Consider the following 17,500-nt stretch of genomic DNA (forward strand, 5'->3'; position numbering starts at 1 on the left):
ATGTAGATGCTTTCGGAGATGACGACTGTTAAGGAGGGAGCCTACTATTTGTTATCGCGCATACGTCTTGAGCATCTCGAGATACTCGGATTTCCTATGGGTGGTGCTTATTAAGACCGGGATATTTTTGCGCGGTTTAAAACGATGCGGAGAAAGCTGAACTTAGCAAGTGCTCTTGGAATCCAAAAAGAAAAGTGGGGGTAACGATGCATTTTTGGATTTCAACCACACTTGTTCGGATCTGCTTTTGCCGCATATTCAATAAAGTGCGCAAAAATACCCTTGAATTAGTAGGCACCGTCCTTAAGTCAAGCGAATGAATGAAGTTATGTATTTCGCTAAGACGACTCGGGTATACAGAGACCAAACCCCAGACTTCCTGACTTGAATAGGCCATTTCCGAGTTCATATATGCCTTTTCTTTAAAGCGAGTCTAAGTGCGAAGTTTTTCTTATAAAAATTAGGTTTTATTCGTATGTAAAGTAGAAAAAACTACCAGCACAAAAATTTAGCACTAAAGGAGGAGACAGACATGAACTCGGAAATGTCCCATTGAATCAATGACCTCCCGATCACCAGTCCAGATGTCATTGCAGGCAATCGTCTCGTCCCCAGAGTCCGCTTTTCTTATGGTCAGCTCCAAGAACCACGTACTCCGGCCACTTCTAATTCATGCGCAGTCGTAGTGAAGGTCCATTTTTGCAACCGTTGTTTCAAATTTCTGAGCGTGCGTAAACGAGCCGGAAGTGGACAGAGTACGTCACAAAACGTTGACACTTTCCTAGGCCAGAACTTAACATGTTCACGTTGTTGCTCGAAAATGCGTGGCCCTCCTCTTATCCCCTTCCAATGATAGGGAGTTTAAGAAACGACGACGGCTACAGCAAAGAGCAAAGACAACGCCAAAAAGCAGTAATATTATTGGTTAAAAGAACCAAAATGATCGTGCTGCACGTGCGGCACGCATTTTTAAACATTTCTCTCCCGCACTCGTCAAAACTACTACTACGTGAAAGGACCAAATTTAAGGTTTTGACGACAACGTGGACAAGCTACAATGAATCTTTCAGTCTCACTCTTTATTTCAAATCCGTCCGTACCAATCCTGTTACAGGACACTTCGCCTATATTGTGTAATATAAACAAGATGGAATAATCATGAAATACTTAAAATAGCTCAAGCTTATATTTTGAAGTGGTGTTTTCGTCGATGTAGCCTGTCGTCATTTCTTAGACTCCCTAATGTCATTTTTAGTGACTGCAATCGGAGACCTTTTCGGACCTTTTTCGGGTCTCTTGATTCCCTCTGTATCTTGAGATTGGCGAGATTTTGAGTCATAAAAATCCACAATCAATTTGCTTTTTGTAATCTTAAAAAGATGTTGAAAGACCAGCCTTCCAAAACAAGAGAGAAGATAGAGACTTCAAAAATTGCCTCTTGGACCCGAAAAGTTCTGGGGACGTTTGAGAAACGGGCCCCAGTAATTGGTCTGACTAATACAATGGAGACTTTGTTACAGTTATGAATATCAAATGTGCAGTGTAACTACTATGGCTGGATTACCCAGCAATTCAGTTAATACTACAGTTGTGTAGAATACACCGGCCTCCATCCATCCATTAGTCTGAGAAATCGAGAATTAACGTTAGAGGGGTGGAGGGGAAAAAGTGTGTTCCTTAGATTTTTGTGACTCAGTCTCGCCAATCTCAAGATACAGAGGGAATCACGAGACCCGAAAAAGGACAGGATAGATGGGGGAGATGAGGACTGTCTCAGGACAACGAACTTTCTACCATAAAACTATCACATTTCGGGATTATTTAGAGCCGTCTTTTAAGCTAAGCATGGCTCAGTCCAAGGTTTTAAGTGGCGTCGTCTAAATAATAATAATAATAATAATAATAATAATAATAATAATAATCCTTTATTTCCTGTAGCTTTATAGCACTATACACTGATTGCAATCAAAGTTAGTCAGCAAAGTCAGCAAATCGAACTTTTACAATTGTAATATTCGAACCGAGAAAAAAACTAAAGCACAGTAATAGCAATAAAAAGTTTCGATTAAAACTATGTCATATACCAGACTAATGATAAAATTGATAATAAAGATGTGTCTTTATAAAAGTCTTAAAATTTGATAGCGAGCTGCACTGTCTGATATTGCCAGGATGAGAGTTCCGCAGACTGGGTGCTACAAAAGACCAGCTTGACAGATGTTACTTTCAGATGATACGTTCTTATAAGAAGATCTCAAAATAGGGCGAATAATATGGTCTTAGACAGGTTTTTAAATTAAGGCTCCTTAAGATTTTTATCAATAATAATGACTCTTATCGTAACCCATTTCCCTATGGAATATGATGGTAATTATCAGTGTTCATCATTGTTCCTGAAAAGCCCCACTGAGGACAACAATGCTTACAAGGGAGAATATATATTCCTTCACCGTTCAATTAGTCTTGCTCTTTTCTTTTTCTTGTTTTTTCTAATATTGCTGATTAGAATCTTCACCAGGATCCGGCGCCTCCGTTTTGTTACGTTGGTCATTGCTCACACAGTTAAAATAGACAACAAAGCTGTATGCATGTATGACACACCCCTCATAATGTTGTCCAACTTCCGGCCGTGAATAAAAGCAGGCCACCCACGTGGGGAGGACCCTTTGTTAAAACCGACTTCCAGAACCCACACTTATAAATTAGCACCAAGTGAAAAGGAAACTCGTTAATGGTTTTCATAGCTCTGTGATTGCAATGGTCACGTTATCATTGTGCGTTTTACATAACGTAAATAAATAGCATGGAGACTAACACCCCCCTACCAACGCACTCGGTACCCCATCCCCCTAATAAAATCCTGTGTAGCCTTGCGTTAAAAGTGCTGTATTAGCATTCAACCATCAGTTGGCTACATTTTCGGCTGTCGCAAATTCATCAGTCTCCAACACTCGACACATTCCGCCATTTCACTTAGTCTGTTTATCCTATTTGAACTGTTACTTTCCATACAAAACCCCACACGCTGCAAGCTAAAAATACTATCTTGCCAAAGTAAGGGCTCTTTACTTTACTAATGACAGGAAACCACAAGACAGCAAGAATATAAATGCTTTGTATGACCACATTAAAAAGGAACTCATTGATAAATGACTACTAATTTATTCTAATGCAAACTGAATGTATCTTTTCCGAACTGAGCTTTAGGAACCCTAAGATAAAAATCTCGATTTCAGCGTTTTTGTTTCCTGCTGAAGAAACTTCGGAAAATTGCTATCCAAATGATTCCGAATATTACCACTGTCGATGCTTATCAATCGTCTGGCCGTCTTAGAAACGTCTCGTGCAATTTGTTAGATTTGATAAAACTTGTCAAAATTGAACAACCCGTCAATGTTGGCGACAAACGCAAGGTATATTCGTTGTCCCACGCAAACAACGCGAGGATCCACGTTTTGAGCGATTTGCTGTAGAGTACATGCGCGGCGCCCGCGTGACCTTGTGCGTTCGCATATTTTACTGTTACCAATTTCCGCCAACGTCCGCAGAAAACAAACAAATTACATTTGCCTCAGGGCATACAGTAGTATCCTAGCCCGCTACTTTCGAAATAAACAACAAACATCCAAAGTACGTCTGCAGTACACGAGATAGTCACGTTCCAACCACGACTGAGTGTTTCGAAATTTTCTGGGTTGGTGGTTTCACGGGCAAAAGTCAGTTGGTATCGCAGTAACAATTAGACCGGTTACGGAACTTCAGATTCTAAAACCATAAATTAAATCGAAGAGCAGATCCCTTAGTCATAGTGAGTCATCGAATATTTCCTCTTACTTTTTTTTTCCATAGAGATTATTTAAACCCCAGATGAAATTAAATAAAACCTCCAGAAGTTTACTGATCGATACAAGCCTCGTCTAAAGTTGTCTCTCAAACCGGTGAGTTTGAAGGTAGAAAGTAACGATTTAAGGCAGGAATTTACCATTAATCTTTAGGGAAGGATGAGTGGCTTTCGTTTGTCCAAATTTGCTCGCTTGTTCGAAATTATGTGCACCGCGCTGATCAACTCGAGATTCTAAAATTACTCAACAAACTAACAATTTGGTGTCAAATTGATGTGTGAAATAGATTCAACTAAAAACAACGTTTTGATCGCTGAGAGTTGAGCAATTTTCAGAACATTGACCTATCATGAATGTAATTCCGATAGAACTACGAGTCCATGTTGACTTTTAAACCTTTCTGTTGGCCAATCAGGTCGCATGATAACAATTTACACAAGTGGCTTAAGTCGTTTTGCCGTCCTCATAAGGTTCATTTACTGCAAATTCACTCACATATTTTGCATGCACGGTTGAAAAAGAAAGAGAAATTTAAGAAGAGACCACATTGCGATATCAACACTAACCGATATTTATTAAGAGACCATAATACGGCAACACGCCACAGCACCAAACCCGCGGTCCGGATCAGTGGCACCTTACATATGCGTACAGTCACATCACCCAGGTTGTGGCGAGGCCCCATAGCGCCGAACACCAGCTGTACAGGTCGCCTTGAAAGAGAGGACGTTCTTAGAGGAGATCGAAGTAAGGAGGAAGATCCTACAAAGCGAAATATTTTTACGCTTGGTTTATCAAAGTTTATACATAGAAATCTCGGTTGAGGTTCCGAATTGATAGAAAGGAATTGCCGAACGCCTCGCCCTCCGGCTATACTTGTTTCCTTATCCCTTGTACTATAAAGGCTAAAATAGTGCAATCTTCCTAGTGAAAGTATTTACCGGTTAGTGTAAAAGACTTGTTGCAGTTTTTTCCATTTTAGACTGATCGAGGCCTCCTTTACATTTCCACTCAGCAACTAGGGTAGGTTCTTTTGCTGAAATACCATGATGCACCGGCCAAGTAAGACTTTCTGCATGTCGCCTAAAGACAGAAAACGAAAAGAAAAGGAAAGGAACTTTATTTCAGTGTTTAGTCGTTCTTGTGCTGGAGCACTAAATGGGGACACTTTAAACAGAAATTAATAATTAACGCAAATCAAGTCAAATGTTGATATTTGAGGAGAGGGGAAAACGGGAGTACCCGGGAAAAAACCTCTCGGAGCAGAGTAGAGAACCAACAAACTCAACCCACATATGACACCGAGTCTGGGAATCGAACCCGGGCCACATTGGTGGGAGGCGAGTGCTCTCACCACTGCGCCATCCCTGCACCCCAGCTTGGATGTAGTCCAGCTTCCCGGATCTTCTTTACCACAGAAGGCTTTTTAGAAGAAGAATTTTATGATTCATGCAGGTTACGCTATTAAATTTTTGTCTGGTGTACAACCAGTCACTCTCAGACTTAGTTCGACGATAGTTCGGACGATAGTTCTCACGGCTTTATCTATAATTGATTAAGTTTCAGTAAAAAAAAAAAAGATTTTTCGAGATGTCAAAGAAATGTTACAATGGAAAAAGGCGAATACAACAAGCTGCACGAACATCTTGTGGGTACTGAAAAATAAGCCCATCACCCGAACGCGGTTTTGTAGTTTTAATTTAACGGACTTTCGCAGTTTTCCCGCTGAAAACATTCCACCTTGAACAATGCGATAATTACCTTATCGCTTTGTGCTTTTATGACAGATAGAGATAATGAAGTCAACGACCCTTACATTCACAGCGCGAGTAAGCCAACACAAAGTACATATTGCACAGTGCTTGGAGACGGACGTTCTTGGAATTCATAATACCGTTTACAGCGCATCTATAACAGGTACGTTATAAGAACTAGCGTCTCGGGCTGTTCATAAGAGGGCCTGGGTATTGCCTGTCTACTCCAGACAACGATTGTGGCCAAACAGATCAAAATTGGCACTCAAACTAAACAAAGCACAATGTAACCATACGAAGATGAAATTTTCGTTGATGCAGCGAATTTTCACAATCTGAGATTGGAAGACCAATTGAGGAACACCTTCTACGGCACTATTTTCACAGCATGAACAAGCGGGACCCCTGCATGTCGAGGGAGAAACAAAATAAGACCTCATTACTTGGGCCCTTGTTTACAAAGTTCAAGCCGTCCTTCTTATTATTCATAAAGCGGTACATGGCTTTTTTACTTTCATGCCATGTTGAACAAAGAATATGGTAATTTACAACAAGACAAACCAAAAGAGTCAACAGAGAAACACAATGCAGAAACACAAGCTTCGCGTCGACCCGAAAACAGATCCAAGAAACCATCGAATTTTCACAAGACCTTGGTAACTCAACACCAACATTGTCAAAAAAATTAACAATTGCAAGGACAGAAATCAAGCAGCGTTCCCATCACTGATAAGATGCTCTTATCTTAAGTTTTCACGTCAAATTTAAGCGCTATTTTAAGCTAAGGGACAATTCCTTTTTCGTTTTACAAACACCGTGTTGTTTGACTTTCACGGGTGCGAAAGAAAATCTGTTTACGCGACGTAACAATGAAAGTTATCGCGATTGTGAATACATTATCTATTGTTTACTTGTGTTAACATATACAACCGATTCGCTGTGGGCTTCACTGCATCTTTAAACGAAAACAACCGCAAATTTAAAATGCCAACAGATTCTACATTCGAAAACCAGAGGCGTGGGTGACAAACAGCACGTTTCAGCCATTTGGGCGTGGCTTATCTCCGCTTTGTTGTGACGATCAGTAATATTTCACATGTTTTCAACATTAAAATTCTCTGATTCGCTTTTGATAAATGTACGTTGTGACTTTATATAGCACCGAAATATTGTAACAGAATTAACAAGTTTTTTAGCATCATTTGACTTAGCAGAGCTTATTTAATTACCTATTTTAACCTTGGAAGGGATTCACAAAAGAGGACCGGCAGAACCATTTTGCTTCTTTCAGCAGTTTTACAAACAACGAGAGATCTATTTCCATTAGCTTACGTCACAAAAAATGGTATTCTGAATTATCAAAGGAAAAGCTGCCAGCAAACACATTTTAAAAGAGACGAAATCCCAGTGCAGTAATTCCTTTCGAAAACATCTCGAATAAAACGAAAATTTATTTTACGTAATATCAAAACTTCCAGCGAACATAAGAGGACTGCCATTCAAAAGGCAAGAGGGGTTCTAGTAGTAAATGGGTAACCTTTCTTTTTCACAATTACAATTTCTGGCATGTCATTAAAAGGTTATGAATAATTCAATTCAGTTCATTATCTTTTCCGTTAGCGGCTGTGAATTCCTACAAGTAGACGTTTTCTTCAGTGAAAGGGATCACATTGCAACAAGCAACTGTTGAGTGATCAAACTTGTCGAGTTCATGAAGTATCATTTTTGGTGTAAAATTGTACAAGTTATTTTAAGTTAAATTTTATTGAAGTCAAACTTCATAAACAAGAGACAACTATCATTAAAGGTCTGTAAACTTGGCTTTGAACTTGACTCTTAAATGAAGCAGTTTTTACAGATATTTCAGACTTAGCAATAAGTCTTAAAGTGCAAATAGTGCCAGATTTAAAGAATGCGAGATCCTCGTATCCCGACGAAAAATGAGACAATTAAAACGAACCGAATGCGACCTACTCCGAAGAGAGCCCCGGCAAGCGAAATGATGTCGGCGAGTTCATCAATTTTATTGGCTGCTTCGGAGAAATATACAAAACATATCTTTAAAGTTATCTCATAGTAAATAATCTTTAAAAATTGTGTCTCCAAACATAGACTTTGAACCTTGAAAGTGCAAAGTCTGGAGTTCGTGGTTTTGAACATTGAACTCATCTTTTAGGGTGAGTAGTTTTGCGCAATTTTACTGCACGGGAGGTACCAAGACTATTATGACTAGTGGATCATACAACTTAGAATTGCTTTTAAAAAATGTTCTGTTGGTAAAAATGTGTACTGCCGTGAGATGATTGCTGGTTATTTTGAAACGAAACAACTGTTCGCAAATCCATTTTAATCGTTTCGATCGTTCGTTTCAAAGAACAGAAGCGAAAGACTTTTGGGGGCAGCTTTAACTCCTTTTTTTTCAATAGATCCCATCAAAAACGAGATCACATAAAAGCGCATTTGAATGATATCACTGAACTCAATTTGTCACCCACATACCAAGAAATCTCTGGAGCTACGAACCATTGGTTTTCAAATCAAAAGATAGCTATTTTGAGAAGACATCGCATTGAACAAAATAATGAAATTTGCAAGCCCACTTTAAAAAAAATACAAGAATTTTACACAGGCCAAAGTCTCAAGACGGAAGAATTGCTCATTATTATGATCATCCAAAGAAGTGGGAAATCCAGGAGCTTTTTTGTGATTTATGAGTAAAAGGTTATGAATAAAAATATTCACTTGATGACATTTTTATTTTCAGGAAGCAGACCAAGTGTAACTGTGGTGAACTGACCTGTCGCGGACTCAAGGCTGTCGCTTTAAATTCAACTGAGGAACAAAAATACAAATTTAAAGGCAGGTAAGAGGTATGACGGATTCCAGTCATGTGATAACCGAACATAAACTACTTTCTCGAGCAATCATCAGCTGAGAAATTAAAACGATCAATTATCTGTGCACAATTGAGAACGAGTTGCAAGAATATTAATGAAAACTTTCAGACCAAGTTCAAATCCCCCTAGAACATGCCTGTGCGAACAGCATGTAGTCAATATCGCAAACGAAGGAACTGCGAAAGCTAATATATGCCAGATGGCGTCTGTTGCAACTACGCATGCGCGTTGAAAGCGTGAGTTCAACCGTTGCGTGCGTTTTGATCTCTGACTGAAAGCGTGCAGGGCGCACCGCAGGAAAAGCCCGTAGTTTCGTGCTTCCCGTTAACTAGTTTAACACCTTCTTCGTTCGTCTAACTATTTTTCGTTCCCTCCGAGGTTAAGGGATAAACTATGGCGAAGATTCATGTAATTATTGGAGCTGTCCTTGCAATGACCGTTACTCTATCAGGTGAGTAGAAAGTGAGCATAGATAAATGTGACTGGCTACTCCATAAATTTCCTTCAATTTTCATTCGTTCACAGCTGTTTTCTTTCCTGATCCAAGCTGGTATCAGATTTCTTTAACTGTTCGTGCCCAAATTTGATCCGCCAGATAAAACTAAAATGAATTTTCCTTGCCACACCTTCAAAACATTGAAGGTTTTCTTTGCGTGCGTATTGATATTTTCCCGACGCTTGTCGAATACGGCTACTTCGGCAAGATCACCTACAGACGAAAGAACTACCGAAATTTCGTGCTGAATATTTGAGATCAATAAATTCGCTAAAGAGCGTCAGGCTCTTATCTCCAAATTGAAAGTTAAAGGGTTTTCGATGAAGTACGTAGTTGGCGTCTGGCCGTTAAATTCAACTCGTAAGTTACTGTATTCTGCAGATCATTGTGTTTACAATGAACGTTTTTGTTTAGCGAAGCGCAGCATTTTTCATTGTAGGGTGTTTAATATTTTGTTGTTACACTCGGGGGTATAAATTGAGCATCCAGACCAATTCTGAACAAGCGAAAAGCAAACCTCGCAAATCGCAACAACTTCTCGTAAAAATCGCGCCGAAAGTTCAAAAACTTGGAACGAAGTCAATGATTGTTGTTTTGTAGTCTCGTCTTCTCATCCTAACGCTAATAGAACCTTGAAAAAAAAATGCAGGAGCAATTTGAGAGACGGAGCAATGTGTTAATTTGCGTCCTCGCTTTGTTTCGAGCTTCTGTAGCCGATACTTGGAACTCTACAGCTGATATTTAAAATTCATGAAATGATTATCCTTTCGAGGCACGCTGCGTTCAATTCAATTTTGTAACAAGAAAAAAAAATTAATTCTATGTTTTAACGCTTTTTAACATGAGCAAAACACAAGTAAAAAACAAAAGGGCGAATGTCGTAACTTTTGCAGCATCTAAACATGTCGAGGGAACGAAGTCCATAAGGCGTTCATATGTCACGAACTTGCAAAACAACCTTGCTATGTTTCTTCGCTTCGCTTCGTCGATCGCATCAAAGAAATGTTTATTCCGACCAAAAAAGAACCTGATATCTTTCGCAATGAAATGTTTACAATGCGATTTCCCAGTCCGAAATATGAGCTTGTCGAGCTGTCATCACCTTTTCATTCACATGGTCGTCAGGGAAAAGTACACTTTACTAATAGTAATCGAAACATGGGCTAAATTCTCTTTCATTCTCGAGTTCTTAAGGGTGAAGTTACAGGCGTGCGCGTCGATTTATTGAAATCTACCTCAACTCAATCCTTTAAATGGTTTTCTAAGTGAAATGTACCACGAGTGAGATTTAGATAAGCTTCGATCGAAAGAGTTTGCTAAACTATTACAAATTACAAGCTGCCCAAAAGTAATTTGTTTCAAGCCTTTTAAGCATGTGCACTCGTAAAAAACAAAAAAGGATGATGAAATCGCTTCCAAATTATTTACATGGCTGAATGGCGAGAAAGGAAGCCCTCTTCCATAGAAATATTGGCCTCCAATTTTGAAATTCTTTTTCCCAATTTTCGTTGAGATTTCGTGTTAATCAATAAAACCCTGCAAGATAGCAGATTTTATAGATTTTTTTCGAAGTTTATATTAAGATTTGGTTTGTAGCTGGTTTTATACTTTAAGCCGATCAGAAAGAGCTGTTGGAAGATCAGTTAAATAGACACGTTTTCGGTGCTCTTTACTGTAGTCCAAAAATATGCGTGACTTCACAACTCTTTAGGGAGAATCAATGTTGCATATCTAGCAATATCATTTGCGAATAGTTTACGTGAATGCATCGGCCAAAATGTCAGTATCATTCCAAAAAAGGGCGCTAAATATCAAAATCTATGTTCGACCCCGGAAAAACTGTAATAAAATAAAGTAAACCGCCGAAATATTTTACTAGAAATCGAAACAGGAGCGGGACACACGAATTAAAATCTTGTGGTTTTCTTAAATCCGCCAACGATGCAACGGATTGAACAGACTACAAAAAAATACCTTCAATTTAAAGTGGAATTAACAAGGGTGTTGTTAAAAAGTACAAAAAATTTAAACTTTCAAAGTTGATCCTGAACTCACTGGAGTATTGTCCTCACATACCACTGAATTTAAATACTGAAATTGTTCAAAACAATGCTGTGTTGTAAACAGATCAATATAGTAATGACAGTAGGTATTTTTATACTTGTCAATGAATGCACTGTGAACGCTTTTCTTTCTCAGGACTTGAGAAAATTAATCTTAATAGCAGAAAAATGAGTTTGCAAATAAATTTAAGTCTGATCTACAAGCAAGCTTTTCGACAGTGCTCGTCTAAATTCTCTTTGAAGCTTTTTGTGTTTCTTTCTAGTCTCAAATTTAAAAAGTGTCATAGAACTTTCACTCACAGTATTTAGGAATTGACAAATGAACAGAATATTTGCATAAAACATGCCAACATGCCCTCCACAAATGGATTAGTCTAATGTGACAAGTTTGTTGCAAAGCCATAATTGGTCAACGTTTGGCTTGGAGCATAGAACTGTGAAAAGCTCAGATCCCACCTGCACAAACAAGACAAACACTGGGTGGAATTTATTTTGAATTCAAGATGCAGTCTTTGTAGACCAATTTACACAAAATAGACCTCGCTAATGGTAATATAATGGCTTAGCACCTATCCGTAAAGGGCATCCTGGCTCAAAAATTGTTCAACATTTTTTTTTGATTTTGTAAACTTGATCTACTGCGAGGCAAAAAAAATATTGTCTCACTGGCTTGTTTTAAATCAAGCAGCACCTCAACAAATCTTCTTTTCAATGGCTTTTCAACTTTTAAATCTTTATCTTAACTAGATCTTGGAGACTATCTTCCTGTAAATGTGACAACCAAAAGTATTCACCATTTCTCCTTACACCCATTTTTTCACTGTAAAATTTCGTGTACTTATATTCTACCATAGATTTTTTCCCAACGCATCAAAGTATTGATATTATTCTGTGAATTTTTGGCAATTTAATACTTGAACAAAAGGAATTTAGGTCACCTCTATAACTGCCTTTCATTTAAAGAGCCATATGTTTTGAAAGAATCTGTTACAGTACATAAAACATAAATTGCATCAGAATTTTTGGCAATATTTTGGGTTAGAAATTCGCATATGCATGTTCTCATCGACAAATTTTTAATGCCACAAAAGTGTTTTGAATGTCTCATCCTAATAGAAATTAGTATGATTGAAAATTGAAGCGCAGCCAGGATGAGACATTAAAATACAATAAAAACCGTTCTGTGGCTAAAAATTTTGAAAAGAAATATAAGCTTTCGGCTGTCGATCTACAGCTTTCCACGGATAAAACATTGAATGTAAATTAGTGAAATATGTATAAATTAGTGAAATATATACAAGTGAACCGATTGTGATTGGTGTTATATAGGTGAAACTGCCCGTTGCTTTGAAACCCGCAAGAAAGAACACGTTAGGAATGTAAAAACATGTGCTAATGGGTCAAACATTGCGAAACATGCGTGGTCTTTTGGTCGTCGCATTGATTTCAATCATTTTCGAGTTATCGACAAACTCTCTTTTCGTATTAGAAAAACTCTAGAGGCCTGGCACACCTCTGCTACCAAGCATGCTGACAATGACTCTAAGCCGATTCCTACTCAATACAGCATTCATTTTAAACAATAGCCTCCTTTTTTCATACTTTTACTCTGTTCTTTTTATTACTTTTATCTCGCCTTTTCTGTATATATTTCACTAATTTACATTCAATGTTTTATCCGTGGAAGGCTGTAGATCGACAGCCGAAAGCTTATATTCCTTTTCAAAATTTATAGCCAGAGAACGTTTTTTATTGTATTTTAAGAAATTAGTATGTTGTTTATGTTACAGCGGTTTATCAGATGTCACACGTGCCCCTCAAGGACATTTTTTCACATTGCGAAATTAAAATTTAGGTGGATGTCAATCATATGTTTCCATTACAATAGTCCTGTTCTCTTGATGGCAGTTGAATTTGTCATGGAAACACTTGATTGACATCCACCTAAATCTTACTTTCGAAAAAATATATGGAAAAAGTGTCCTTGAGGGGCACGTGTGACTGACAACCACTATTAAACAAAATTTAATGGTGATGGCGGTGATATTTTCAAAGAATAAGTAGATCATTGAAAGACGGTTTTTTTATATTTCCGTTGCTTCTGATCTGATGAGCAGAACAACATCAAATTACTGAGAGCGATTATTTCAAGAAATTTGAACGTATGGTTCACTTTGCAACCAGGCCCGGTTTTCTCGAAGCATGGTTAGTGCTAACCAGCGTCATATACCATGGAAACCCATAGGTTTTGATAGCTCTTAACCAACAATTAGCGCTAACCGTGCTTCGGGCAACTGGCCCCAGGTTGACAATCGTAGTCATATTTTGATGCTACAATCTTGGACAAATTAAATGGAGCATTGAGACCACCCCTCCCCCCAAAATCAGTGATGGGAAAATGGCGCGTTTTGGCCTTCACGCACCTTCATCCTTGATTTGGGGGAGAGGGGGCATTTCTGTTCCATTTTATTCTGTCCAAGATTGTAGTCTGGTTTGGAGAGGTCTGAGCTTAAAAAGTGAAAATAATGATAATAATTATTAATTAATAGTAATAACAATAATAGTAATAATATTAATTCATTTAAAGTCAGTAGCATGGGAAGTGGTTCCCAATCTTCCAAGCAGATGGCTCATGTTTAAAGCACTCAACAAATTAACCCTTTTAACCCTTCGATTTTACTCGTCAATGGGGAACCCCTGTAAGTCACTGGGTTAAATTACAGAAAAAAAGACAAAATACAATGAAAAAATAGATACATATTCATAACCGGAAAAGTATATATAAAAGCTAAAAAAAACTAATGGTTTAACAATTAGATTCCATGTTGCCGTGTGTCTGTTCAGTATTTTACAAGGACTGCAAAATTCTTGCAGGCTCTTTGGCGAATTTTATTGTCAATAAGTGCCTCGTGGATCCACAACTACTTTGCAATGTTATGACAAAATTCATGAGCAGTAAGAGGACAGACGCATGAAAAACTAACATCTGTTTGTTAAATAGATCGCAGATGACATCAAAATGTGATAAGAAAAAAAAAGTGGCAAACGAGGCGATAGCCGAGTGTGTCATTGATATTCTTACCACATTTTAACGTCTTCTGTGATCTATTACTGAACAGATGCATGGCAACATGGAATCTATTTGTTCTATATAATAAAGAATTAAACTTTATTCGCATAAAAGCTGATGGTGACATCAATCGTGCGTCTTTCCTCTAATAGATTGAAGGCAAGAACCAATCAAAATGCGAGAATACCTTGGGTTACTATATAAAAAAAATATGTATATAAATATCTATAATCACTAAACAAGTAAATGAAGCAATAAAATTTTTCCAAAAATACCTAATCTGTGAAGAATAGGAGTGGCTTGCACAACCTTTAAACACTAAATTAATTAATTATACACGTACATTTCCGAAACTGTATAACAGACTTAGCACAGAAACCATTATTGGAAATTGAGTTATGTAAGAATCTAGTGTTACATGATTCTTGTTCAAGGTTATAACCACTGCACCGTAGATTATTCTTAGTAACTTTTGGTTTGAAAAGACCCAACATTTCAAAACACCTGTCTAGTGTCTTCATCGGGGGCCATCCAAAGGTATCGCAAGGGTCCTGTTTTATACTCACCAATTCGCCAAAAAATGGTAAGGGTGTGTTCATTAATGAACATCCTTTTCTTATAGTAGTGGCTTTGGATCACATAATCCCTCACAAAGTCAGGCAATGCTCCTAACAAAACTTTCACTGATAACATTTTTCCAACTACATGATGTATCATCTGTGATGAACATTACATTGCTCAACATGCAAATGGATGGGAAAACATTAAACGACAAACCACAAGGAAAGTCAGGAGCTTAAACCACTTTCTGAACAACAACAAGGGAGCAAGAGTTTTTCAATAGAAGAAATTTTGCATTATTGTTTGATATTAGTGTCAGCCCTCAAGTGTTTTTGAAAAGCACTTACGCACAGAAATGCGTTTAATTAGATGTACGCCCAAGTTTGACATGTAACACAAAGTCTCCCTTTGAGTCTAAACAATTTTGCTTCCTATTTCTAGCAATAAGGTACTTGTAAGGGTTAGCATTAATTTTTATAATAATAATAATAATAATAATAATAATAATAATAATAATAATAATAATAATAATAATAATAATATAATTATTACATTTAATATAGTGCTTTAACTATTAAAATATTCTAATTACCTATTCTATTACCTGCGTTTCTGGACATAATTATCTCTTGAAAAGATTATAGACTTCAGCTTCCCTCTCACATTACATGTACCTAACTAATAGCGTTGAACAATCCACACGCCAATTGAAAAGGAGAGTTTCATAGTTGCCCTTAAATGCGCTTTTAAAGCCCACCTGAATATGTATACTTAAAGAACCTTACTCACCCACTTTACATTGCGCGCCTTTGTTGTTGTTATTATCCGGGAATTTGGAGCGTCTAGTTCCATATATGGGCAAGTATCGTTGAATTATTTTTGCACTCAACAGAACAATATTGTGAGGGAAATGAAAAACACTTTGAAGATCCTCGATGAGGATTATCCTGTGAAATTAAATGGATTTCGATCAGAAAAACAGCAGAATACCTTGCCATTTCGAGCGCTTTTCTATGAAGCGTGGACCTTTGTCTGCAGTAAATTCACGACAGAAACACAGTTTCTATGCATGGTACTTCGTTGTTTGAACTTTTAACTGGACCTTAATTTCCAAGCAAGCAACCCATATTTATTTTATATGTATACCCAAGCAGTTCGCAATGGAAACAACAAGGCAAGATAGTTTAATTACATGTAGTGCGGTACTTGTTAAATGAGCTTAATGCAAGCGGTTAGCGATGAGCGAGTATGAAGTAAACTAAAGACAGTTTCAGTGTGGCGCTCGCAATACACAGTTGTAGTATTAGATGAAATGCTCTTACTCTATGTTCCTAGAATTTCTTCGTTTTCAAGTTTACCTGGTCTTCAAACGAGTGTTGAATCCCACAACAATGTCTTCTTCCTGTACATAAACACAAGCTGAACTTCTGACCTCTATAAGCTTCTATAGTTTTCAACTTTTTCAGACCAAGAAAAAAAATGTCATACTCAAGCTTGCTTCCACAAAACACAGTTTAATTATTAACAAGAAAACGAAATGAACAGGAATGGATCTACAAGGCTTTTTACTGATTGTGATGGAGATCAGTATTCAAATGTTTGCCGAACACGCCTTGCCTCTTTGTTCAGTGCCGGCAGCCTGAGCGGAAGACACCCACAACCGAATTGAATATTTGAACAGAATTATCGATCCGACGGTGGATTTGCTGTTCGTGATTCTTTACACTGTAGTGCAAGAAGTTATTTCTTCATTTTCCAGAAATGATAACGCATTAATTCTGATCGTTCCAGCCGTTAAACGAGGAATTCTCAATTTCGGTACTCTTCGCTGCCATTCCAAGAGCAGATGGTTCAACAATGATTCCGTTTCCCGGCTCGATAACATTTTGCGAAGAGCAAGTCATACAATTCTAATACACATAGCTTATTTTCCAATGGAAAACTGAAGAATATAGCCCATTTCATGTCCTATGGAAACAGACAACTTCATACAGTCATTGATTTCAGAGTTTTGGGGGGCCTGAAAATGGCGAGTAATGTGGAGTAATGTGTGCGTGCAATGTAAAGTGGATGAGTAAGGTTTTTTAAAAAGTGTGCTATGTAAATATTTGTACATTTATATTCATACTTTGACGTTGTTCTTTACAGATGGCAGAGTAGAATTGACAGGTCAAGGCGATGTTTTCCAGCAAGGAAGAGATCACCAGATAAACTGCTTTGTGACAAGTGAAAACTTTGTTGCTTGGAAAACACCAGCAAAACCAGCGCGGCCGGGAAAAGAGGCAATACCAAGTGAAAACATTACACTACAAACAACAACAGGAAGAAGAACTATTGGTAGGACAGGAAACAACTACAGACTGAAAATAACAGCAATGACAGCGGATGATGGCGGTCTATATGAATGTCGTGGCTCGGCTGAATACAAGATTTACAATGTTTCTGTTGACTGTAAGTGACTCCAAATATCCTTTCCCACAACCAACTTGGTTAGCTCCAGGGTAGAATGAGGGAATATACTTTTGTTTAGCCAGGCTAACAATATGGACCACTAAGCTAAAGGGGGCTCAACCTTAACTAAAGAAAGACTGTGGTTGCTAAGGGTGCAATTACATTTGTAAATCAAGAGAAATTTCAGGCCATGTAAAATACTCAAAAGGAGGAGTGTTTGGAGTTACATTTAGATGAATATCTGACACCCATTCAATAGAATTTGGTGCATGCATAACAAGTGGCAGTCCTAAACCATTTATTTGGAGTTGGGTGGTATCTCTTGTTGAACACTATATTTCATTGGCTGTATAGTGTTGTACTTCC

General features: G+C 37.8%; 2 protein-coding genes across 18 annotated transcripts in view; one reads left to right on the forward strand and one right to left on the reverse strand.

The window, feature by feature from the left end:
- The window catches only part of LOC138029676 (neural cell adhesion molecule 2-like), a 56,247-nt gene that overhangs the window by 31,629 nt on the left and 7,118 nt on the right, over positions 1-17,500 (reverse strand). Inside the window, exons 1-2 of one of the 2 annotated variants that reach the window (XM_068877395.1) lie at positions 15,473-15,625; positions 4,784-4,925 (exon numbers count right to left, since the gene is read on the reverse strand). The gene's annotated coding sequence lies outside the window, so the exon portion shown is untranslated. Of the gene's footprint in view, positions 1-4,783; positions 4,926-15,472; positions 15,626-17,500 lie in introns of those variants that run through there. The other variant, XM_068877396.1, reaches the window with a different exon arrangement.
- The window catches only part of LOC138029677 (neural cell adhesion molecule 1-like), a 51,041-nt gene continuing 37,434 nt past the window's right edge, over positions 3,894-17,500 (forward strand). For 4 of the 16 annotated variants that reach the window (XM_068877397.1, XM_068877401.1, XM_068877404.1 and 1 more), the window contains exons 1-2: positions 8,729-8,944; positions 16,832-17,134. In XM_068877397.1, coding sequence (XP_068733498.1) covers positions 8,887-8,944; positions 16,832-17,134 — 361 coding nt within the window. In that variant the 5' untranslated portion in view covers positions 8,729-8,886. Of the gene's footprint in view, positions 3,939-5,666; positions 5,760-8,360; positions 8,467-8,723; positions 8,945-16,831; positions 17,135-17,500 lie in introns of those variants that run through there. The other 12 variants (XM_068877406.1, XM_068877408.1, XM_068877413.1 and 9 more) reach the window with 9 other exon arrangements.

Source organism: Montipora capricornis, chromosome 13 (assembly GCF_036669925.1).
Source record: "Montipora capricornis isolate CH-2021 chromosome 13, ASM3666992v2, whole genome shotgun sequence".
In the NCBI taxonomy this organism is placed as follows: Eukaryota; Metazoa; Cnidaria; class Anthozoa; order Scleractinia; family Acroporidae; genus Montipora; species Montipora capricornis.